The sequence below is a fragment of the Toxorhynchites rutilus genome, chromosome 2 (assembly GCF_029784135.1).
Source record: "Toxorhynchites rutilus septentrionalis strain SRP chromosome 2, ASM2978413v1, whole genome shotgun sequence".
Classification (NCBI taxonomy): Eukaryota; Metazoa; Arthropoda; class Insecta; order Diptera; family Culicidae; genus Toxorhynchites; species Toxorhynchites rutilus.
Genome location: NC_073745.1, coordinates 298,500,753 through 298,525,143, shown reverse-complemented (window position 1 = coordinate 298,525,143; position 24,391 = coordinate 298,500,753). Strand labels below are relative to the sequence as shown.

At 37.3% G+C, this 24,391-nt stretch overlaps 1 protein-coding gene across 1 annotated transcript; it reads left to right on the top strand.

Moving 5' to 3' along the window:
• Positions 1 to 1,131: 1,131 nt before the first annotated feature.
• LOC129766994 (electron transfer flavoprotein beta subunit lysine methyltransferase-like) lies at positions 1,132 to 24,138 on the top strand. Its single transcript, XM_055767594.1, has 7 exons — positions 1,132 to 1,284; positions 4,921 to 5,087; positions 21,343 to 21,558; positions 21,621 to 21,751; positions 21,819 to 22,018; positions 22,095 to 22,246; positions 22,325 to 24,138. Exons 1-7 carry the CDS (start codon positions 1,132 to 1,134, stop codon positions 22,329 to 22,331), a joined length of 1,026 nt encoding a protein of 341 aa, XP_055623569.1. The 3' UTR covers positions 22,332 to 24,138.
• The last annotated feature ends 253 nt before the right edge of the window (positions 24,139 to 24,391 follow it).

Below are 24,391 nucleotides of genomic sequence, written 5' to 3'. Positions count from 1 at the left end.
CAAACACAAAGATTGTTGTCGGCAAGATTGATACGAAAGAGTAGCGCATCTAACGAACAGTGATTGGACATGAGTCGAGAGAAGGTGCGAATAAAGTCCCGACTCAAGTCCAGACTTTTGAACCATGGTTTGAGGCTTACCTTAGGGATAATCGAGTGGAGCCACCGGCCCAATTCATCTTCGTTCCATTTGCGTTGCCAGTTAACTATGGTTTTTCTACGAATAAAATTCATTGAAGGCGATTTGACGCTGATAAATATCGCCTTCAATTGCACCTAACTTTGCTAATGAGTCAGCTCTCTCATTACCCGGAATAGAGCAATGTGAAGGGACCCAGACAAACGCTAATCTTGATCATAATGAAGCAGTGCTACTCTTTTCAAGGTTGTTGAGATTAACAGATAGAGTTTATTTCGTTTATTAAGTCACCAAGAAAGTAAATGTCGTTCTAGAATTTTGTGTGTGATTTGGTTTCGCTTACCAGTAGCAAATCTTTCTCCACTAAGGATGGCAGCTGCGCTTATCTCGAGCAAAGTATTGTTCTGCGAGCACTAGAATGAATCATCTAACAATTATTATCAAATGATTCTACAATAAAAAAACATTTCAGACCGACCGACGGTAGAATGGTTATTTCAAAATTTTCGTTGCATTATAAAATAATATCCGCAGTTATAAACAAGCGACTTGAATTATACCATAGCGTAGTTCTACGTCAACAATGTGGTCGTGTCTTGAACACAACCACCTATAATTTTTTCAATTGTTCGATAGTGAGTTTCAAAAAATATATAATTTTCTTCATTGCAATAAATTGTTATGGAGTGTTCGGATCTATTAACGCAAAAATCTTGCAAATATATCAGAGAATGACTGAAAAATAACCGTTGGAAATTGGACAATTTTCGCGACGTGACAAACCGTCCTTTCTTTATTTGTACCTCCAATATGTTCCCGAAAGACGTAATCCTATATAAAAAAAAACATGAAATCAGCAGAAACTTCATTGAAATAATCGAAAATGGAATAAGATATCTCCAACCATCAACACGTGGCCATCCGACTAATTCCGAGAGTCCTATATTTCCATCAAAAACTATATCGCGTAGATGTTACTGAAGACATGCTACGATGAGCCAATTTCAACCCATTTCAAGTGCTATTGATGATATAACAGTTTACGAGTTCGACATGCAAGCTAGTCAACAAGTATCAGAATGGCGTCTTCCAACTGAGCTGATATCGAAAAAAAAGGTTGGTCAAGTTGGTCAAATATTCAAGAAGGTAAAAAAACGTGACTCCGGAGGACAACCACCGGTTTATTGAAGTTACACAAATGTGACCCCGGTCGTCAATGTCTTAACTCTTTGCGATCGCATGTTTGATCTCAGCCACCACAGCAAGGAATCATACTACAGGTCGGACTCGATTATATACAGTTTGGAAATTTTTGTTTTTTTTTTATTTTAAATATGACTTGTTTCAAGAAGAAATGTAACCTTTCAACGTTAAGGTGAAATTTAAATGGCTATTACATGTACAGTGAGGTAAAAATCATGATTTTTGAAGATTTTGCTTGGATTTTCACCAGGAATCGTAAATATCAATATTGCAGCGAAATTAAGAAAGTGAGAAGTTGGGTATTAAAGAACAATTTTTTTTTTTTTATCTTCGCTTATTTTTCGTCGGCCTATTTCCGCCACTTTAGTGCCAATCACCGACATCAGGGAGGCGACTCCACCTGTTCCTACCTATCAGACTCAACAACTCATGAGCCGGGCCAACTTCTTTTACTTCCGCTCCGAAGGAAGACGTAACCAGAGATTTTTCGCCTCAGAAAATCCCAACGACGCCAGCTGGGATTGAACCCAGGCCGATCGGATTGTGAGGCTGTTACGCTAACCATACAACCACTGGCGCCGTCTAAAAAAAAAGAACAAATTGTAAAGCGGATAGAGAGCTTCAATTTAATTAATAGAAATGATCTAGTTTAACATAATTTTTAGGATAAAATTAATAATAACACATTAAAAATTATTAACTTTTATGATTTTCACTTCCAAAATGTTATTAAAATCCACTAATTTAGATGTTCCACTACCATATATCCTGTACTAATTTTCTTATCTTTTAAATGAAAGCAACAGAATCGTCTTCCGTAGCGTACTTTTTAATGTAGAGCCAGTTAGAGTCAGCAGAGTCCGAAACGAAAAAAAAGTTCAATAACTCTATCATTGTTGAAATTCGAACATATGTGTAGAAGGTTATTTTCCATCAAATATGATCGTTTATCACCTCCTGAGAGAATCTGGATATTTGTTTTCATATAAGAAAGGTGTTTTCTGACTTTAAGGGGATGAATCAAAAATCAAATTCCTCTTATATATTCAAAAAAAGAAAAATACATGCAAAAAAACGAATAAAAAAAATTATATTTTTGACTCGATTATGTACAACATTTTATTATATACAGAAATCAGAAACTGTATATAATCGAGTCCACCCTGTATATACTTCATTCAACTATGTAATAGTTTAATTTTTTACTAAACGAGAATTTTTATGTCTAGTGAAGTTTCCCTCGGTTTTATCTGACGTTCGACATTTCCGCCCAGTTAGCGAGAACTGGGTTGCCCTTCCCGCCCAGTTAGCGAACGAGTAGTGTATTTGTAATTTTCGGCTGCGTGTTTTTGATATTAAGTGAAAAAATGGCTGTGTTCTCTTTTCCTTTTTCAATAAGTTATTTTTTAATATTTAGACTACAAATAAAATTGAATTACTATACATTGAATGACATATATGACAGAGATATTAAACCAGACATAAGGGCTACAATTGAGAATATATTAAAACATTATCATTATGCTCATCGTGAATTCACAGCTATTGAGGAGTTTCTCTATGAAAAAAAGGGGGAGCGCAAAAGCCAATCAATGTAGAGCGCAAGTGATTGTTCCTACAACTGAACGCAGAGTGATTGGTGAAAGCTCTGATGATTTCCTATCAAATTTCGTCGATCCAGATCTTGGATAATAAAACTAACTTGACGAAGATACGGATAAGAGTATAATGACGACTACATTGAAAACCTTTGAGGAGTCCTAAAACCTGAATATTCTGTGTATAAAATCATAACAAATGAGAGAGATTTTGTTGACGAAATCCAAAATTTATGGAAAAACGTCGTAAATGCTAAGAATTCTCAAAATACTGAATTAAAAAAGACCGACAGTAAAAAAGAAATGTAGGTTTCTGAGTAAAATTATCCCGGTTTTACGAATGAATTTCATCCATCAAACATTCCACGCAATGTTATGAAATAGTGAGACTGAGAAACTATCTTCCCTTTTACCATCCAACATACCCGCTGCCCTGGCAGCACTGCAGCAAATTTTAGACGGTTTGTTGTTTTCCAGTCGGCTGGATTCCCCGAGGCGTACGGAGCCGAAACGTACGACCGCGCGTTGTCCATATCTGTTCCATTCGTGATCGTTCGTGGAATCGAGCTGTTTCTGAATGAAAACCTGTTCCGCCGCTTGCATCGCAGCCCACCCGCCTTGGAACAGTAGTATGGATTAGCATTCAAAGTTGCGAGTTGGGGAAATCCGCGTAAATCGTAAAGCATTCGGGGGACACAAAAATCCGCGATCTTCGGAAAAGGTTGGGTTATTCTAGACAAAGTACGCATACCGCGAGAAATATCATAATATTCATTCTTTTGCAATTTCAACTGTAATTTGGTGCACGCTGTTTTTCACCCCAATGTATGCGGATTTTATCGAGCTGTGCTTTTTTTTTGTCTGGGGGAATTTTGTTTCCACTTCAAGGATCCGATGCACGTGATTCAAAGATCGTTCAACTAGAACTAGTTCGCCTCGGCGGTACCGAGAATCGAAGTCCGTTTCGGTTTTTGGTGATCCTGTTTCTTGCCCTGAGCACATGATCGACGGATATGTGTTGAGTCATGGTTATTCAACATGATCGCGTACTGTTGCACTGTCACCATGTAGAAGAAAGAAAAAAACTCAATCGTTTCTTTTCAACTCATCCTCTCTTCTTCTACATTTTCGGATTACCGAAAACCACAGGTGTGAACGTGTGAAGGCATGTTGTTTCGTTGGTCGTTGGCGCGCTTCCGACTAGGATTGGGCGATCTTTATAAAAAGATCGATCTCATCGAATCGATTTTCCAAGCGGCTTAGGGATCGATCCACTGATTAAATCGGTACTACAGAATCGATCTTCACCGAATCGATTTTTGAAAAATTTAAAGCTTTTTTTTCGAATATGCTTGTTCTGTATGAATGTCGTCTTTTCTCTGAACAAGGAATACAAATTTAATATCTTTATTTGAATATCAAAAGCATCTTGTTTTGTTTCTCAGCATGAAGGCCATAGCCACAGGGCATTCACCTTTGGCTGTCAGGTAGTTGTTTTATTAAATAAATCAATTGAAAAAGCATAATTAGAAATTCAGCAACCGCCCAAAACTCAGCTGACAGTAAGAGCCAATCGTGCCATACATCTGTCATGTAGTCGAAGCCGATTCTTGATTTTTGTGCCAGATCCAGAAAACAATCTTTCACCTGTAATTGATGTCAACATCAGTTCAGTGATCCTATGCGCAATTGTTTGCAGTTCATCCTCTCAGTAGCTGCCACTAGTTCCGTCTCTGTCAGTATTTAAACAGAATTAAATTGTAGAAGAAGCACTCCAAATGTTGACATTATGTTCAAAAAAATGTTAGGTGACATTTGGTGAGATAAAAAATCGATGTATACTGAAAAACAAATTTACAAAAAGATCGAAAAGATCGAAAGCAAAAAAATCGATTTTCTCGATTTTATCGAACACAAAAGATCGATCCAAAAAATCCGAAATCGGAATGGAAAAGATCGATCTTCTAAGAATCGATCCGAGATCGCCCAATCCTACTTCCGACCCAACACGCCGGCGGCGATAGGAGCTATCGTAAGTCGTCCGGCTTGTCTACAGGCGCGGCGGGTTCAGCGACGGCATCACGCAACCCGTTATCTTCATGATTGCGGGAATGGATCAAACCTTGCTCAGGAAAGCACAAGTCGCCGGTGAGTACATAACAACTGTGGCGCAAAATTTAGCGACAAATTTGAACAGCGATAAACATTTGGGCCATTTCGAGGAAAGGATGCGTTGTTGTTTGCTGGGGGAACAACGCAAATTAAATTTGCATTGGGATGCAAAACAAAAACACACTCAGCTTCCATCAAAACGTGTTATCGGCTAAGGCGCGCGTGTTGTGATTTATCGATTGCTTTTTAGTTATTTTGTTTTGGAAGTTCTGTTTTGTTTTGTTCAATGCTTTTTTATGTGTGGCACGTGTTGTTTTTTCGTCTGAGGGAAACTTGTTCTAGACATTTGTAAATACACAATGTCGATTACTACGTCTCGCAACAGTCCGATAGTGATCTACATTACCGATAATTCCAAATGGTACCAGCAATATGGACATTGTCTCCCGGCTATAGCAAGTTTCTCACTTCATTAGTATATAATTTGAGCAAATAAACTCTGTTACTCCTAGTGTCAGCCGGATTTAGCATGATTTTTTTAGTTCCAATGAATCTGATAGCAGAATGGCGCTCAGCAGATGTTATCTCCGAGTGGTATTCCCTCAATATGTATCAGAAATGCAGCAGCGTATTTCGTAAACAACACCCAGGCATGTTAAGTGCCCAAACTAGTTTTATGGGCAGTCACCCGGACCCGGCTATAATAAGAATACATTATATTTTTAGCTCCAACTACCGCATTCGATCGGCGACTTTTGTTTGGAATTTGATCGGAATTTAAGTGTTTTACGCAGTCTCCGTGAATGCTGTTGGCCTTCGGCAATGTTCTTAAAGAGGATGCACTGTTTCGAAGAATTATAAAATATTGTCAACAAAGAGATCTACTTACTATTAGAAAACGCCTGCGATGTTCTAGAAACTGCAGCTGTCCAAAAGCTGAAAATATAAACGTTTAGAAGCAAAAAAAATAAAAACTAACTGCGGAGAACTTGTAAAATTTACAAGATCTCTGTAGCAAAGTTAATTTTAATTTTATATTGGCATATAAATTTGCCAAAAACAATTCATTTAATTTTATTTCATTTCTGTTTGCCTTAAACTGGCTCTAATTCAAAAATTACGTTACGTAGGATAATTCCATTGTTTCCATTTGAAAGATGAGAGAATTTAATAAAGGATAGAGTAGTGCGGGGCAAAGGTGCGCATTGGCCATTTTGAAGCAAACGAGCATAAAATTTCGACAACAGTGTAGTCGTTTGATACATTTTTACGCCAGCAGCTCACACATATAAAATACATTTCAAGAAAGTGGCAAAAAGTTATGAGGTAAAAAGAGTTTTGCGATGTTTTGATCTAATTTTTTCAGTTTTGGAGATGACGATTTACTTACCTCAAATAACTGGAAAGTTCGAAACTACACTGTCAAGGAAACCTTCATTCTCTAGTAGATGATAGAGTGTATTCGTTTTTGTGAAAAAGTTCAAGAGCTTTTTTTAAAAATTCGATTAGTTCAAACATTGCTTGCGGGGCAAAGGTGCGCAGTGGCTGTGGTGCGAAAGTTCGCACCAGAGTTTTGCTCTGAAAAATAATTTTAAAATGTTTTCAACCACTTTTTCAACGGGACCCCCAAGAAGGAAACTGATTTGAAGAAATGCTCAAATGGCCCGACAGAGGCTTTGGGAGGGATTCTTGAAGCGTCGGATTGCGGTAGACCTCGATATTTCTGAATCAGCTCTGAGGAAGAGGCTCATATCAGAAAGTGATTTTAAATTCGAATTTTCTTTTATTGACATTTCTACTTCTGCTGGGATGTGCCAGCGAGCACCTAGGGCGGTTCAGATAGGTATTTACGAGTGAGCAGCCTGAGGATCTGGGGGACCACTGCAGGGCACTGGACAAAGCTTTCTATGGTATGACTCTCAAAGATTTACGGCGTCTGGCGATTGATGCCAACAACCTCCAGCATTCTTCACTTGATTTATTTTAAACTCATTGAAAAAAACAATATTTATTTGAAGTTTATTGTGTCAACATAAACATAAACGAAACATAACCGTTATTGAATTGAATGCATGGTGGAAATAAAAACATTTTTCATTTGAAATTGATTTCGAATTATTTTTAAGCAATTGTTTATTTTTATTCCTCATCTTGGATTTCGGTTCTGAGGATTCCGACGCTTTGCCTTGGAGCGCTGATGCTTCGTTGTACTGTTGTGAGATTCGAAGAGACAGACGATGGTTCCTCATGAAACTAGAATCAAAATCTCTTACTGCCTGTTTGCAACTTGGTTGAATTCGTGCTGGAGGTTCTTGGCTTCCGCAAAATCAAACGCCAGATGCCGTAAATCTGTGTATTTATAAACTTGATCTATATAAATAAAAATGATCTGGTGTCCGTTCCTCATTATTTAACTCAAGAACGGAGAAACGGATTTAAACAGCCAGTATCAGGACTGATGCGTCTTAGTCTGCATCAGGTTTATATGTCAAAAAAGAAATTATATACCGCGAGTATAGATTACGTACATAAAAATAATTTCTGTGGGAACTTGAGTGTTTGAAATGATTTATATCAATATATCAATTGTGGGTGGGTCGAAGTTCGCCGGGTCAGCTAGTTTATTAATAAAAACGAATTCTGTTTCAAATGTTGGACATTTTCGAATAACTTATATTGTCAGTCTCCTCCCTCCCAAAAAATTCCAAGTAGTATGATCGATCATAAAATCCACTCTTCTCACCCATAAAAAACCATAGAACATCCCCCTCCTGCCTACTGGACGGTGCCTACACTCTCTAGTAATGATGCTTCTCCCGCTTCTGATGATAAAGCATTAATTTTTAGTATAAGTTATCTCAGAAGTTCAATTCAATAAGTGCGCACCTTTGCCCCCACTATGGGGCAAAGGTGTGCATTTGTCTTTTTGTATTAAAATAGGTATTTTTCCAATTACAAACGCAACTCGAGAAATGCTTTTACTACGTTTCGAAGGTAATACATATAGTTACAATTTGGTAAGCAAACGGAATTTTATTTGCTTTCATTTCAAGAGTTATTGGACAACAACAGTTAGGTGCGCACCTTTGCCCCGCATTACTCTACAGTTGCTAAATTTTCAAATTAGTGGCTTTATATAACATTTTGGAAGTGAAAAACATAAACATTAGTGGCTTTTACGGTGTTATTCTTAATTTTATCCAAAAACTACATAATAAACTTTAATGCAACTATCAACCCAATTAAAGCTCTTTAACCACTCTACAATTCGTCCTTTGACACCCAACTCCTATCTTTTTTATTTCGCTGCATTATCATTTTAGTCCATTTTGTGCCAGGCGTTCGAAGAATCGAACAGCAACTTTGATCACTTTTCATGTACAGGTCGGACTCGATTATCCGGTAACTCGATTATCCGAAGACTCGATTATCCGGGATTCTATTATCCGGAATTTTAGACTCGATTATCCGGAGTATTTTATTTTTGATTTTCGGAAATTTTGAATAATTTGTATAATAATTCCATATTTAATAGCCAATATGGGTATCAAATGAAAGGGCTTGACTAGTAGAACACAGTAGATAATGAAAAATACAAATCCAAGATGGCCGCAGTTCCCGAATAACTGATTACTTTTTAATGGTTTCATTCAGCTTGCCCTGTTTGTATGTATGTTTGAGTGTTCGTAGGATTGCCACACATTACGTGAAATTTGACCCCGTTCCTGATCACTGATTATAAAACCATTATAAAACTGCGTATTCGAAGCCAACCTTTCTCGTGATGTTTCTCTTCGTACTGTTAATAAAAAATTTGATTCATTTAGAATCCGGAATCACAAAACAGTTGTACTTCGGGATTGGTTGAAAGTACAAACCAAGCTTTGGTATCAAAATACAGATAATTCATTGTTCTTTCATAAATATACGGAATTTTATTTCAAAAAATCATTCCTTTGGACTTTGAAAATGTGTATGTTATAACGAGGGTACGCTATATCGAAGTTTCCCTATATTGAGGGGAATGCAAAAAATACATAGTCGACTATTTAGTGGCGGTTACCTTTTCGAATTTATGTTGTTCATAATGTAGTCTATTCTCCAAGTCAAGCCATTCAGCAATTTTTTAGGGGCGGCCAAATTGAATTTTCAAGCAGTTTTACAATGGCAGTATAATTAAAGGTATGTTCCAAATTTCAGAACAATCAGTGATCAGGAACTGGGTCAAATTTCAATTAATGTGGGGCAATCCTACAAACACTCAAACATACATACAAACAAGACAAGTTGAATGAAACCATTAAAAAATAATCAGTTATTTGCGGACTGTGGCCATCTTGGATTTGAATTTTTCATGATCTGCTGTGTTCTACTAGTCGAGCACTTTCATTTGATTCCCATATTGATGTGGTTTTGAAAAAAAAAATATTTTTGGCGCCACTTTGTGGTGGCGGCCATTTTGGATTTGCATTTTTAATAAATAACTGTGTTCTACTAGTCAATCCCTTTCATTTGATACAGGTCAGACTCGATTATATACAGACTCGATTATATGTGATTCGATTATATACAATTTTGGACTCGATTATATACAGTATGGAGAAAAATATTTTGTTTTATATTTCAAATATGACTTATTTCAAGAAGAAATGTAACCTTTCAACGTTAAGGTGAAATTTGAGTGGCTATTACATCTACAGTGGGTTAAAAAAAGTGATTTTTGGAGGTTTTGCTTGATTTTTTACCAGGAATTCTTTATATCGATATTGCAGCCAAATTAAGAAAGATAGAATTTGGGTGTCAAAGAACAAATTGTATAGCGGTTTGAGAGCTTCAATTTAATTGATAGGAACAATCCAATTAGTACAATTTTTAGGATAAAAGTAATAATAACACATTAAAAATGATTAACTTTTAAGTTGTTCACTTCGAAAATGTTATTAAAATACACTAATTTAGATGTTCCACTACTATATCCTATACTAAATTTTCTCATCTTTCAAATGAAGTCAACAGAGTTGTCTTCCGTAGCGTACTTTTTAATGTAGAGCCAGTTTGAGGCAACAGAGTCCGGAACAGAAAAAAAGTTCTATAACTCTGTCATTGTTCAAATTCGAACATATGCTTAGAAGGATTTTTTTTCATCAAATATGATCGCCTATCACCTCCTGGAGAATTTGGATAAATTTATTTTTTTCATGTGAGAAAGGTGTTTTCTGACTTTAAGGGGCTGAATCAAAAATCAAATTCCTCTTTTATATTCAAAAAACAAAAAATACATGCAAAAAAAAACGAATAAAAAAAAATTTGTTTTTGACTCGATTATCCGGAGAATTCGATTATCCGGAGTGAAAAAAAAAATCAACCATAATGGTAATGTTCTAGCATCAAATGATAGCTAAATTTATTAGCAACAACTCACCGTCAATTTTATTCTATTTTGTATAAGTTTATTGGACAATAAATTCGATTGAAAGCAAGTATGCCTGGAAGTTGTTTTTAATTTAATAAAAAAAAATCCCAAAAATAAATTAAGGTGTAATCTTTTCTAGAGTATTACTTTGATAAAAGAATATACATTGTGATACTACAGGAAAAAAATTCTGGTATGAATGTTCTTCCGCCGGATCCGGTGGCGATCTCTTCGATGAAAAAAATCTAAATGATGATTCTATTCAACCCAATAATAACTTCCCAACCCTTAATGTATTTGTACTTTGCAGGTTTTGATAAATGTTCGATTTTTCGGGCAATGGATAATCGAAAAGAAATAATTCTTAAGCATTGACGTTTCCCCAATGCCAACAATTAAAACAAAAGCAATAGCTTTCGTTTGAAAGAAAAAGCCTGCCGATAATAAGTTAAAACTACATGAAATAAGAAAGGTCACATCTCACCATAGGTGGATTAATTAAGGTTAATCCGTCCCGGAATATAAAATTAAGCATTTTTTAACGCCGTATTTTTGCTAATTGATGTGACTTTGAGTTTACAGTGTGTTTGTACTTGTAAAAAAAAAGTGCGGGTTACGATCAATGTTCGGTTTTTTGAACAGTAATTTCCCGGAAAATGGAAGATAGGAAAAAAATAGTTCTTGAACATTGGGATTTCTTTGGCGTCAATAATCAAAATTACACCAAAGGTTTTCGTCAAAAAATAATGTTTACGGCTTGGTCGTTAATGGGTTGAACAATTTCTGGTGATTCTTCAACTAGAATCTACCAAAATCAAGATTTTTACTCCACTGTACTCATAACAGCCAATTAACTTTCACTTTAACGTTGAAATATTTCATTGAAAATAAAAAAAATAAGTCAGATTTGAAATTAGCATTAGCATTAGCATTAGCATTGAGCAAGTCGCACAATATCGTAGGTGGTACGAATTCAGAACTATTTAGTTAAAAGCTAGCCTCCATCCGTTGCTGATGATTAGTAATATCTCTTAGATGAAGGCATGCTTTCTCCAACAGTTAAGAATTGTCCTGGCCACGTCCTTGCAACTGCTAAGGAAAGGGAAGGAACGTTAGTTCGACATTTACTTAAGAGAATAGCAGAGAACTTTACGACCTCTCAAAAATGTCTCGGGAATTTAGGACTGTGTTAGTATGGAAGGAAAGCCATAGGATACACTCAGCCGTTGTTACTGGCCTAGTTTGTTCTTACTAATAATATAGTGGTACATATAATTATTATTACTATTATTATTACTATTAGTATTACTATTACTATTACTATTACTATTACTATTACTATTACTATTACTATTACTATTACTATTACTATTACTATTACTATTACTATTACTATTACTATTACTATTACTATTACTATTACTATTACTATTACTATTACTATTACTAAAAATAAGTCAGATTTGAAATATAAAAAAAATATTTTTTTTAAACCGTACATAATCAAGTCTTAAATGGTATGTAATCAAAACATATATAATCGAGTTCGACCTGTACTTCAATACATGCGTTGGCGGCTATCCAAAGTTACAATTTTCATTATCATATGGTCGGTTTTCGATCAGACCGAATTAAGTAACTAAATAAGAAAAAAATAGTTAATAGTAACAAAAAATCGAGAATTTCTTATCCTACATTCTGGTTTTATCAGATCACACTTATGTTGCAAACAGTCAGATTTATGGCATAAATGATCATTAACTGCTAAGGGGCTCTCCACATACCACGTGGACAGAAAAAGCATGATTTTAGACACCCCCCTCCCCCTCCGTGGACAAGCGTGGACATCCCTTATACCCCTCCCCATGATGTCTACGTGGACATTCCTCCCGTTTTGAGGAAAACATCAAGAAATTCTATTTTTCTCGCTTAAACTTCATTTCAAGTTTGTTTCTATTTTCTGTTCCATATTTTTATTGATAAAAATTATAGCCTTACCAATGGTAACGATTTGTCTTGAAATCTTCAATTTTTCCAACATTGTCCGGGAGCTCATTATTTTCTTCCGAATTCCATTTACGTTATCTCCATATCCATTTGAAAATATCGATTGTGAACTTATTCTCGAGTATTTTTAGCTGGCCGGCTGTTTGAGTTTTCAAAAAAACAGACAATGAAATCAAGCACTTTGTTTGTTTTACTCGGCTAAACATCAATGACTTTCGCTTTTACAGGTTCAGTAGTGCCTGATGGCTATAATGATCCTAGTAAAAACTAAACATTTGCAGTATCATCGGGATCGATGATTCCGTTGACCTACAACCCTTAATTGTTAAATCGTACTAAATATTGACCTGAAAAATTCGTGCCGATTCTAAGGAAAAAACCAAAAGCATATTTTTGTAGACATCTTTTTGATCATATGCAACTTCATGCAACTTGTGAATTCCGTCCTCTCAGAACTTATGCTATACAGTAAGTTGAAGTTCTTACAAGAATCTTAACAGTTAATAATCTGAAGATAAAATATCTGGTGAGGAAGGCGGGTGGAGTTTCAGAAATGCCCTAAAAGCGTTCTGGATCGTTGATTTTAATAAGTTCAGCTGCTGGCAGTACTTGTTGGAATTCTAGTTGCTTGGTAAAAGCTCATGATACAGCTCATCTTCCAGTCCTACCAGACCCAGCCATAACTTTCTTCAAGCGAAAACTTGCTTCGGGGTTTCATCCACTTGCTAAGATTTTACCCTTTACAATTCGTTATAAATATGCATTTTCGTCGCGTTTATGAAACGAATCGCAGATTAAGATAAGTCTCTTTAAGTGTTTTTTGGTAAAACAAACCCTTATTCCGGATTTGAAATTAGCACAATGTTGCGTTCTTTAAGAGGGTATTGTAGTCTAGGAATTTGAAAAAAAAAATCATTTCTTTTCTTCATATTTCTCTAATTCAGACATTTTAGAATATACCATAGAAGAGACTCTTCGAAAATCTCATCATTTATAGTTTATATGAATACAATCTGTATGCATCTCTCTATCGCATGAACCTATAAAAAATCATAATTTCGTAACTTAGCTATTTTTAAAAAAATCAAGAAACTAGAAAAAAATGTTTTAAACAGCAAGTTTCCGCCATTTTGTCAAAAAACACTTTTTTGACTTGCAATATGTTAAATCCGATCGGGTTCCGTAATATGGGTTAATATGAAGTCCATGCATTGTAGCGTTTTTCGTGACGTTTCGTTTCTCATGAACGGTGATTTTCGATATACAGGGTTTTCCAACTCTAATTTCCGAAAGTAAATTGAAATAAAACACACTTAGAATTCGAATTTCGATGAAACTTTTATTTCAAATTAAAGTTTGGTTTATGCCATTATGTGTGAAATACAACATCATTTAAATGTCCACCTAGGCCTTCCTCACACACCTTGATCCGGAACAGGTAATTTTCGATGACTTTTCGGCACATATGGGGCGGTATCTCGGTCATAACTTCACGAATGTTGTCTTTCAAATGTTCAAGAGTTTGCGGAGAGTTGCCATAGACACGGTCTTTCGCATAACCCCACAAAAAAAAAGTCTAGCGGGTTCAAATCGCATGATCTGGACGGTCAATTGGCAAACGCGAAATTATGCGTCCCTCAAATTTCGTTCGCAATATGGCCATGTTCGGTCGTGTTGTGTGGCACGTGGCGCCGTCCTGCTGAAACCACATGTCATCCGTATTGGACTTTATATGGATGTAGGTGCAAGTCCAAATGCAAAATTCGCCACAATGATGTGTTTGACAAGCCCAATTGCTGAGCACACCGTGGAATCGAAACATTCGGGTCATCCTCCACACTGGCAGCAACAGCAGCAATATTTTCGGCCGAACGCACATTACGATGATGCACAGGTTTCACAATATCCGCTACGGATCCAGTTTGTTCAAATTGATGCACTACATTAGCGATTGTGTGCTCTGCAGGCCGTCCATGACGACCAAAATCCGTCGGTAAGGCTCGAAAAACACTTGCCGGTTTTTCATCATTTTTATAGTATAATTTAACGAAATTAACACGTTGTGCGATGCTAAAACGATCCATATTGTAAAATGGCAGACATTCAACTAACGATATGACGCTTTGGTTGGCAGCTATGTCAAACGGTTGTCAGCGCAGGGCTGTATACTTTCGGAAACCCGAAATGGAAAACCCTGTATGTAGAGAGTCTACTAATTTATGTGCATCAAGGATTAATCTTTTCTTTCAATTAATCAACAGTAGCAGCATGAACTTTCCAGACAACTCAAAAAAAAGCGTATTACAAAAAATAACAAACATCAATGAAGAACAACATCATTGCAAGAAATAGATCTTCAGAGATACGGCCCGTACACTCATGGAAGAATTTGTTGTTCGTTTCAATGTTCAGAAATCCTTGAGAGTTCTCGAAAAAAAAAGAAACGGTTTTATCATCAAGAGCAAAAGCTGAATTCAACCCGCACTTATGTCGTGATTTTTTATACTACAAAAAATCCAACTATCTTCTTGTTATTGGGTATCTTTATCCTGACGGATTTAATGGCCCTCTATTACCGATTGGAATAAATTGATGCATCCTAGTTCATGTGTGTTACCTTCAGAATATACATTTCAGGAAACAGGTTCAGTCATATGAAAAGAAATATGGATGTTTGACCGAGCAGCACTCTCAGGCAGTTCAGTCTTTTTTTTTTTTTTTTGATGAATACTGAGTACTCAGGGCAGGCGTGAAATTAAAAAAATCGTGTAAATAATTAACTTGAATGTTTCACTTTAAAAATACTTATCGTGTCCACGTGGACATCATCAAAGCCCCCGAGGGTCGTTCAAAAAATAGGTTTCAGTGTCTCAGAAATCGCTGAAAAATAAAGTTAGGACCAAAAACAAGGTGATTTTCGTAATCTACGTTTTATTTTCTACATAATCACCGTAACGTTCGAGGCATATTTCATAGTTTTTCTATTCCGAGCGCGAAGTGCGTAGTGCCCAACTTTTTGAAGTACGATGTAACTGCGTCACGAATTTCTTCAGTATTAACGAATCGTTGACCGCCGAACGCCTGTTTCATCACCGTACTATTGTAAAGTTTTGGACCGATCAAGAACTGCGATTAAGAACAAAAGGCCAGGTTCATTGACGAAAGAAGTGTTCCTCATCCACGATAAAGCGCGGCCTCATTCTGCTCGCGTAACTCAAGAGCAATTGAAAAAATTCAAATGGACCCGGAACCCGGAAGGACCCTAGACCGATCGGGAATTGAACCCAATACCTATGTCCGTACTAGCCAAGCATTCACAAGGAAATTCCCGCTTTATTAGACGGTCTGCAAATGCGATCGTTTCCGAGTTCAGGCAGCTGAGCAAATCCAAGCCTGATTCTAGCCGATACTGCAAGCCCATTACTTATCCCAAGGCATGTCAAGAATGTTTCCAACTCGAAAAAATGCTTGACCGATCAAGAATTGAACTCAATAGCTATGTCAGTAGTAGCCTTGAATTCACGAACAAATTCCCGCTTCACTAGATACCCAACAACGTTCTGCTAATGCGATCGGTTTCGAGACCAGACAGCTGAGCAAACCTAAGCCTAATTCCAGGCTTCAGGCTCATTCAAATCTGCAATGAGATCTGCCACAACACTGATAAATCTTTTTATAGTTATATGTTGAGAAGATGAATTTATGAGCATTCGTCTAAGCTATCCCTATTTTCAAAACGGTTTCCACATTTATTAAGCTTGGAATGTTATTATTTTGTTCGGAAGAAATTGCTTTTGCTTGTGTTCAATCTCATGCTTCTCTATGTATGTCAACGCGCGCGGGCTCAAACTATTGTTTGAAGTTAAATTTGAGTCTATGGAAATAAAAATATATTGCTATGCTAAGCAAACAAATAACATACCATCATCATATAGTCTTCAGATAAGAAACACAAACTCGTTATAACTTCGTCACCTCACATACTAACATTGGTTCATTCAACCGTCTTCCTATCGATACTTATTCCAAGACCTTCATTTTGAAGATTGCGTGTCGATAACTATTGCATTAAAAAATGGGCTATTTTCGGATCGTGATAAAAAAAACTAAGACAGATAACTGAGTTTGGATAAATTTCCCATGAAAGGTAATTATATTAACTTATTTACAAAAAAAATCTACGCCCTTACGAGCGACCATCCGGCAGTTAACCAGATCATTCGCCATGGTGGACGAAAACATGCGTGTAGGCATGTTTTTGAGTTCTTTCTTCGTTTTATTTATCAATTCTTTCTCAGTGTTCGCCACAAATTTTTTTGGAGTAGATCTTACGCTTCAGGTTTGCCCAGAAATTCTCAATGGGACGCAACTGAGGAACGTTGAGCGGGTTCGCCGACTTGGGTACCACATCGATATTCAGCCGCTCCATCTCCTCTAATGATCGCTTCGAGTAGTGAGCCGACACCAGATTCGGCCAGAACACTTTTTAGCTAACTTTCAAACCAGTTCAATACTCGTCCAGTTACATTGAAATTGGAACGCAAGTTTAATAATTTAAGCGAATGCTTCCCATTTACAGACCATTGTTTTCCAGGCACCCTTAAGGGGGGACCCCGTTCTGGAAGATCGAGTAAATCGAATTTTTGTTTTTTGCCCTTTGGGGAAGATTATGCCCTCAGAAATGTTGTCCTAAAAGGATTTTTCAATATTTGATTTCGTTGGAAAGTTGCATCCAAAAGTATGAAATCACTTCAAGGGATATAGTATTTGCTATACGAATTTTTAAAGGCATTTTTCTCGAAACCTTGTTTTTTTCAATTGGTGGTATCGATATCTCAGGATCTACTCGACCGATTCGGCTGGAATTTTTTTATCAGCATGTGAAAATAAATTACCTAAAACGTTACATAGCCGTTTTTTGATATCTTATTTTTGCGATTTATTATAAGCTTCCAAACAGCGATTTTTCATAAAAAATCACTCATTTTTAACCACCGTTTTGGCAATTTTTCTAATTTTCAAAAACCCCATATGAAACGCTTCAGGTATCTTGGTAATGTTTTTCAAATATTCATTGCAATTCGTTCAAAACTGATACCACCAGCAAGGTACCGATTTTTCATGCCGTCTGGTGGAGAGTGCTTCTCTACTTTTGCCCCACATCCTTTCTGCATCTATACAAGAGTGTAAATTAAAAATCACGAAAATGAGAGCGTGGCGGTGGATCAAATATGTAATCGCCTCGAACCGCCTGTATCTAGCGCGAGAAGAGTATTCGAGATGTATACTGAGTGCAATACGTACATTGGCAATAACGACACAAGTCTTATACAAAACCACGCAAACTCATGAATATTTTTTGGAGCTACCAGCACTTTTGACTAAAGAGTAATTTTTAAAAATTCGATGCATTCTAAAATAACATCAGAACTAATCGAAATGATTAATTTGCTGAAAAATAGCTTCTGTGAATTCAGAAACGTGTTCGGATATATTGGTGTAATGATAATGATTCTAAGCATTCTCTAGCCTCGAAAAAAGCCGATTTGGAAACTCGGCCTTAAGAAAGGCCATTAGGAAAACCTCGCGGCCGCTGCCATCTGGGATATAGGATGACGAATGAATCGTGACTTTTTTCGATCGATCGAATCTTTTTCGTGAATAAGAGCATTGTTTCCGGTTTGAAAGCAGCGTCAAAGTGCAGCACATTACAAGTCGGATATAAAGAAAGTATTTGTGGGGCTTAGAATGAGAGGGGTGTAAGCGATTTGATCGATATCTCTTCATCAACTTTTTCTTTAGTTAATATCTCAACTGCGAAAACGATCCCATTTGAATTTGCTATAGAAACCTATCTTCCACATTGTCAAATACAGCTGGGAATGAATTTACAACTATGTTATGACCCCAATAGAAGGGTAGATGTAGAGAAATCGATGATTTCACATACACCCCTTCCATTTTATGCCCCTCATTTGTAAATAGTGATAGCTGTGTTCCTCGAAGGAAAACTGGAGGTGAAAATATTTTCCGCAGTGGTAGACGCCGCCACCATACACTCGATTCGGTTCGGATTTTCTGTTTCATTCAACAGTACATATTAATTCGAAGAGTTTATTTCGAAATCTGTTCAAATAGGCGTTTGATTACTTCGCGAAGCGTTCGTGCCCCTCACTCAGTGAAAGCATTCTTTCATCGCTGCCAGTGCTGCCAAATTTGTACTAAAAAGTTTCATTCTTGAATTTATATGATTTTTTTCTCGCCGTTTATAATTGCGTAGTCTTGCATTAACGTGGATACCATACTTCTTCATTTGTTTAGGGCTCACGACTCGGTCTCGACCTTAAGCTTGTGGCCCCTCTGATAAAAAGGTTGAGGACCACTGGTCTAAGTCATTTATGGATTAGCAAATTTGGAAATGCAGAATTCTAACAAATTTAAGACAATTTAGGATTTCATTGGCTTGTAAATCATCTATATTCGTCCACAGCAAAAATAGTTATTAACGTTAAAACTATTTCATAAAAACGTGACTAGTTTTCTGATTTGGTACCCGTACTAATAGATAAAATTTAAAAAACATAAAAAAATCCCATGATGATTCAATCTTCGGATGTTCGGATATATTGGTGTAATGATAATGATTCTAAGCATTCTCTAGCCTCGAAAAAAGCCGATTTGGAAACTCGGCCTTAAGAAAGGCCATTAGGAAAACCTCGCGGCCGCTGCCATCTGGGATATAGGATGACGAATGAATCGTGACTTTTTTCGATCGATCGAATCTTTTTCGTGAATAAGAGCATTGTTTCCGGTTTGAAAGCAGCGTCAAAGTGCAGCACATTACAAGTCGGATATAAAGAAAGTATTTGTGGGGCTTAGAATGAGAGGGGTGTAAGCGATTTGATCGATATCTCTTCATCAACTTTTTCTTTAGTTAATATCTCAACTGCGAAAACGATCCCATTTGAATTTGCTATAGAAACCTATCTTCCACATTGTCAAATACAGCTGGGAATGAATTTACAACTATGTTATGACCCCAATAGAAGGGTAGATGTAGAGAAATCGATGATTTCACATACACCCCTTCCATTTTATGCCCCTCATTTGTAAATAGTGATAGCTGTGTTCCTCGAAGGAAAACTGGAGGTGAAAATATTTTCCGCAGTGGTAGACGCCGCCACCATACACTCGATTCGGTTCGGATTTTCTGTTTCATTCAACAGTACATATTAATTCGAAGAGTTTATTTCGAAATCTGTTCAAATAGGCGTTTGATTACTTCGCGAAGCGTTCGTGCCCCTCACTCAGTGAAAGCATTCTTTCATCGCTGCCAGTGCTGCCAAATTTGTACTAAAAAGTTTCATTCTTGAATTTATATGATTTTTTTCTCGCCGTTTATAATTGCGTAGTCTTGCATTAACGTGGATACCATACTTCTTCATTTGTTTAGGGTTCACGACTCGGTCTCGACCTTAAGCTTGTGGCCCCTCTGATAAAAAGGTTGAGGACCACTGGTCTAAGTCATTTATGGATTAGCAAATTTGGAAATGCAGCATTCTAACAAATTTAAGACAATTTAGGATTTCATTGGCTTGTAAATCATCTATATTCGTCCACAGCAAAAATGGTTATTAACGTTAAAACTATTTCATAAAAACGTGACTAGTTTTCTGATTTGGTACCGGTACTAATAGACGTAGTTCCACATAAAAAAATCCCATGATGAATCAATCTTTGTTATTAAAAATAAAAATAAATTCAAACTACGAAGTTCAAAACAAATGAGACATACAACATCGTAGCTCTAATCCAGCGTATCATATGAAGCGATCACATGATCTCGTACTTAGTGCGATTTATCCGATTTTGCGCAGTCAACATCCCTCATTCTTCAACATAGAAACCGCATCACCGAAATCTAGTTCTGATGATGCGGTTATGCTGCACCACTTCGAGCGGAAACGGTACTCTGTTTCATAACAGAGAAAGAAAGTGCACACAAATCATTAACCTTCACACGATTAGTAACGGTGCTTGAAACAAGATCCATGAGTTCTCATGCGCAATATAAAAGCAATCGCGGACGTCGCTTTACCGCGCTAATGACGTTTAACCGAAACCCATGGCCAGAACCCTAATTAATGTGACACTCGTATTTGGAGAATTAGCTTATGCTCTCGTTTCTGGGGAAAGTTTTTTGTTTGTTTTATTTTTGCAATTCTATTACCGTCCTCGTTTGCGTTGTGATGCAACTGTAAGGTAACCCGTTATTGCGCGTGTCACAATCAAGGTTAGATGGTGTAATGTTCTCACTTTCGGGGAATGAATTATTACGGGGATGTTGCGCACTCCCCTAGGGAGAGCATTATGTCAAAATTAACTAATCGTCAACTGGTCCGGATTTGACAGAAGAGCGGTCCGTAATCGACCGCTCCGTTGTCAAGTTAAGTCTTAGCTTTTAATAGCCTTTTAAATAGTTGAATTCGAAAGTTTTTACACGAAAGCCGATAAAATTAAACTGTTCTGTTCCTGTCAGTAGCGAGTAAACTCACAACTATAGTATGTAAACAATACACAAAAGAAAGAAGTTATGCAAAATTAGGGTAAATGATAAACAACAATTGGAATCATTCCTTACCCTCCCTCTATGACAATTGCATAAGATTAACCTTATCGATAGTTTTTCATCAGCGTGAAAAAGTTCCGAGAACGGTTGTCAATTGATTATCTTTCCAATTCAGAGAAGGCGATCCCATTCAAAGCGTGTTTGTTTGCCGCGCGATACCAGTTGAACTGATAAAACCAATCTCGCGTGGAGTCATGAATTACCTTGCTTATCATCTGTTTCCTTTACCCTCTCACCAACAGCCGACAAACCCCGGCTGACAGCCGCATAAACCACGCCGATCGCAGCAAGATATTACACAATACGAGAGTTTCGCGCCACCATCTGGCACCGGAGATCGCGCTGCATTTAATAACGCCGGAATGTACCATTTATCATGAACCCATCGGCGATGACTTCTGCTTTGCCGCTGAACCCTTCTGGGGATTTTTCTGGCCTGGAGGTCAAGCGCTAACGAGGTAATTGTGGGGAAATCTCAGCATATTCATTCATCTCGTTTCACGCATCCCATATTTTGTAGATACATTCTGGATAACAAGTCACTGTTTGCGGGGAAGAATGTGCTGGACATCGGATGCGGCTGTGGAGCATCGTCGATTGCCGCGAAGCTGGCGGGGGCAAACCGTGTGACCGCCAACGACATCGATGAAAGTAAGCTCAAGCAGCGCCGGTGGTGTTAATCTAGCTGTTATCTGATCGCAACCTGTTTGCTCCCCAGCTGCTTTACAAGCCACGCTTCTGAACGCGGAACTCAACGCTGTGACGGCAGGTCTCGATGTGAGCAGTCAGAATCAGATAGGGCAGCCCGTTCGTGACGGAGTTTATGACGTGCTGCTCATTGGCGATCTTTTTTATGACGCTGAAATTGCGAACGTGTTGATGCCTTGGTTGTATCGCTTAACGGCTTCACGGAAAAGTGTAAGTGCCAGCTTTGGTTAGTTTTGTTCCGATGTGGAAGATCAAATGCTCTGTATGGGTGTCCTATCGCTTACAGATCTACATTGGTGATCCGGGTAGACATGGTTTGGTTGGAACGAAGCTAAAGCACATGACTCAACTAGCACGCTACGAACTGCCGCCTAATGTTTGCATAGAGAATAACGGATTTTCGCACGCGAACGTTTGGGAATTCACTGGCGGTGAAGCGTAAGTACATTTGCGGGGGGAAATTTGTTCTGGATTATTAAAACATTCGATAATGATCTTTTCCCATATATTTTCTAGGGCGTAGCTAACTTGGCAACAATTCACAGTTTGGCAGCTATGTCGTCAATGCCATTGAATAATCACTATCCTAAGTATAATTGCATTCATTGTGATGTAGTGCGATAATTTTACGATCTAGGAATACGTTATCCAGAGTGGTTTTATGAATGAGTTAATGGTTGGTTAGTCATGAATCATTGCCAAAATAAAAAACAGTTGCGTGGAAAGTGTAGCTTATATGATAAAGCTGAGCTATGCTATCGATATCGATATATGACTACACCTAAATTTTAATAACGTCGGCTCTGCTTTTATAAATGTTTTCATCGTGTTTAATCAACTCGAGAAATAGAACGACACTGTAAATAAATCATAATCGAAAATGTAGAGAAATCGATGATGCCGTGTTATTTTCAAAACACTTCTTTTACAACTTAAATGCATTTTTATTCAGATGTTTTGCTATTTGCATACATATTTTACAGTTCAAGTGACACAGTCTGGGCTTTACATCTTTGGTTCAGTATTTTCAAAACATTAACATTCTTTGTTTATGAAGCACTATAGGCGTTTGATTGAGTTAAAAACTATTCAATGCTGAATAGCAGTAACAGTAACTTTCATGATAGTGTATAGTGTGAGTTCATTAATTTTTACGTAATGTTCTGCGTAAGTACATTGCTAACGTCAATGTTGAGCGAAACTATAACTATTGTAGTTCATACTTGCAAAATTAAGACCCGTTGAGAGAGTTTTCACCGTTTGCCAATAGATGTCGCTACACGATGAGTGCGGATGATTGAGTATGTAGGAAAAGTGGGGGAAAGGTGTTCACCCTAAGGAATTGGCACATTTCCTCCGTCTACAAACCGCTACAATCCCCGTCTTTCAAAGAATATTGTAGATCAACTTGTTGATGCTCAAGATACAAACGGTGTTTACTACATAAATTGAAAATAGATAATTTTTCATTATTAGAAGAAAGATAAAAAAAATGATTTTTAGTGTGAAGGTAAAGTTGTTACCATTATGGAAATGGCAGGTACACGCATGGAATAAATTTCACGATAAATTCCTTAAATTTGAAGCGCACTAACCTACGGCCGAATGACTACCGAGAGAGCGAATTCTGTTTTTATTTATATTTCTGACATGCGAAAGCCCTACTGAAGTACAGGGTGGCCCAGAAGTTATGGAACTCTTCAAAGATAAAGAGTATCAATGCGGCCGACGATTGATGCTACAGAGAATTTTTATTTTCGATGTATTAACAGACAAAATTGACTGCAGCTATCTACTTCGAAACGTTAGCCTACACGCACCATCCCGACAGCTACGCCACCATCGAGTCCTTGCGATGCCTAATCACCGTACCATATATGGGCAAAATAATCCATTAGACGCTTGCTGCCGCGTCTTTAACGAGGTATCTGAACTGTTCGATTTTAATATTAGTAGGTTAATCTATAAGAATAGAATTAAGTCCCTATAAGCAGTCTGTACAACCATTAGGTCGAAGACGTTTGACATTAAGTAAGTAAATAAATAATAATATATAAAATAACCCATATATAATATATGGGTTGTTTTCGTATGTGTTACAAAATATGACTGCTTTTTTAACACATGAGGGACCGCACGTTTTAAGCCAAATTTGAACGCTTCATTTGTTCGGATGCCATGAATTAGATCGTTTCCTTCGATGTGGATGAGACGAAGGCGAGCCATCGGTAGGCCTTGTTAGATTCTTGGCAAATCAAGAGGTAGAAAACACGGGTTATTTCGTGATCCATCCGTAACAGACGGAACGTGAAACACGAGATATCTCGTGACGGGCCGCAATATGTTAAGTTAATGTTAATATGTAATGTTATATATATATATATACAACCATTCCTTGTCATGCGGTGCACCAGTGGCCGAGTGGTTAGCGTTATCATGCCGGGTATTCTGGTCGGGGGATTTTTTCGTCAAAGAAATTTCCTTCGACTTGCACGCGGTGGTCACGCGTATTCTAGAGCTTGCCCCTCGGAATACATTCAAGGCGTGTGTTATTTAGCTTAAGAAATTTCAACTAAGTGTTAA

What these genes read in the sequence shown, in the direction of transcription:
- LOC129766994 (XM_055767594.1), top strand. Translation starts at nt 1,132, where the DNA reads ATGAGCCAATTTCAACCCATTTCAAGTGCTATTGATGATATAACAGTT. An exon ending in TTGGTCAAATATTCAAGAAG is followed by an intron (nt 1,285 to 4,920) that starts GTAAAAAAACGT and finishes AATCGATCCGAG; the next exon opens with ATCGCCCAATCCTACTTCCG. An exon ending in CAGGAAAGCACAAGTCGCCG is followed by an intron (nt 5,088 to 21,342) that starts GTGAGTACATAA and finishes TCTCACCAACAG; the next exon opens with CCGACAAACCCCGGCTGACA.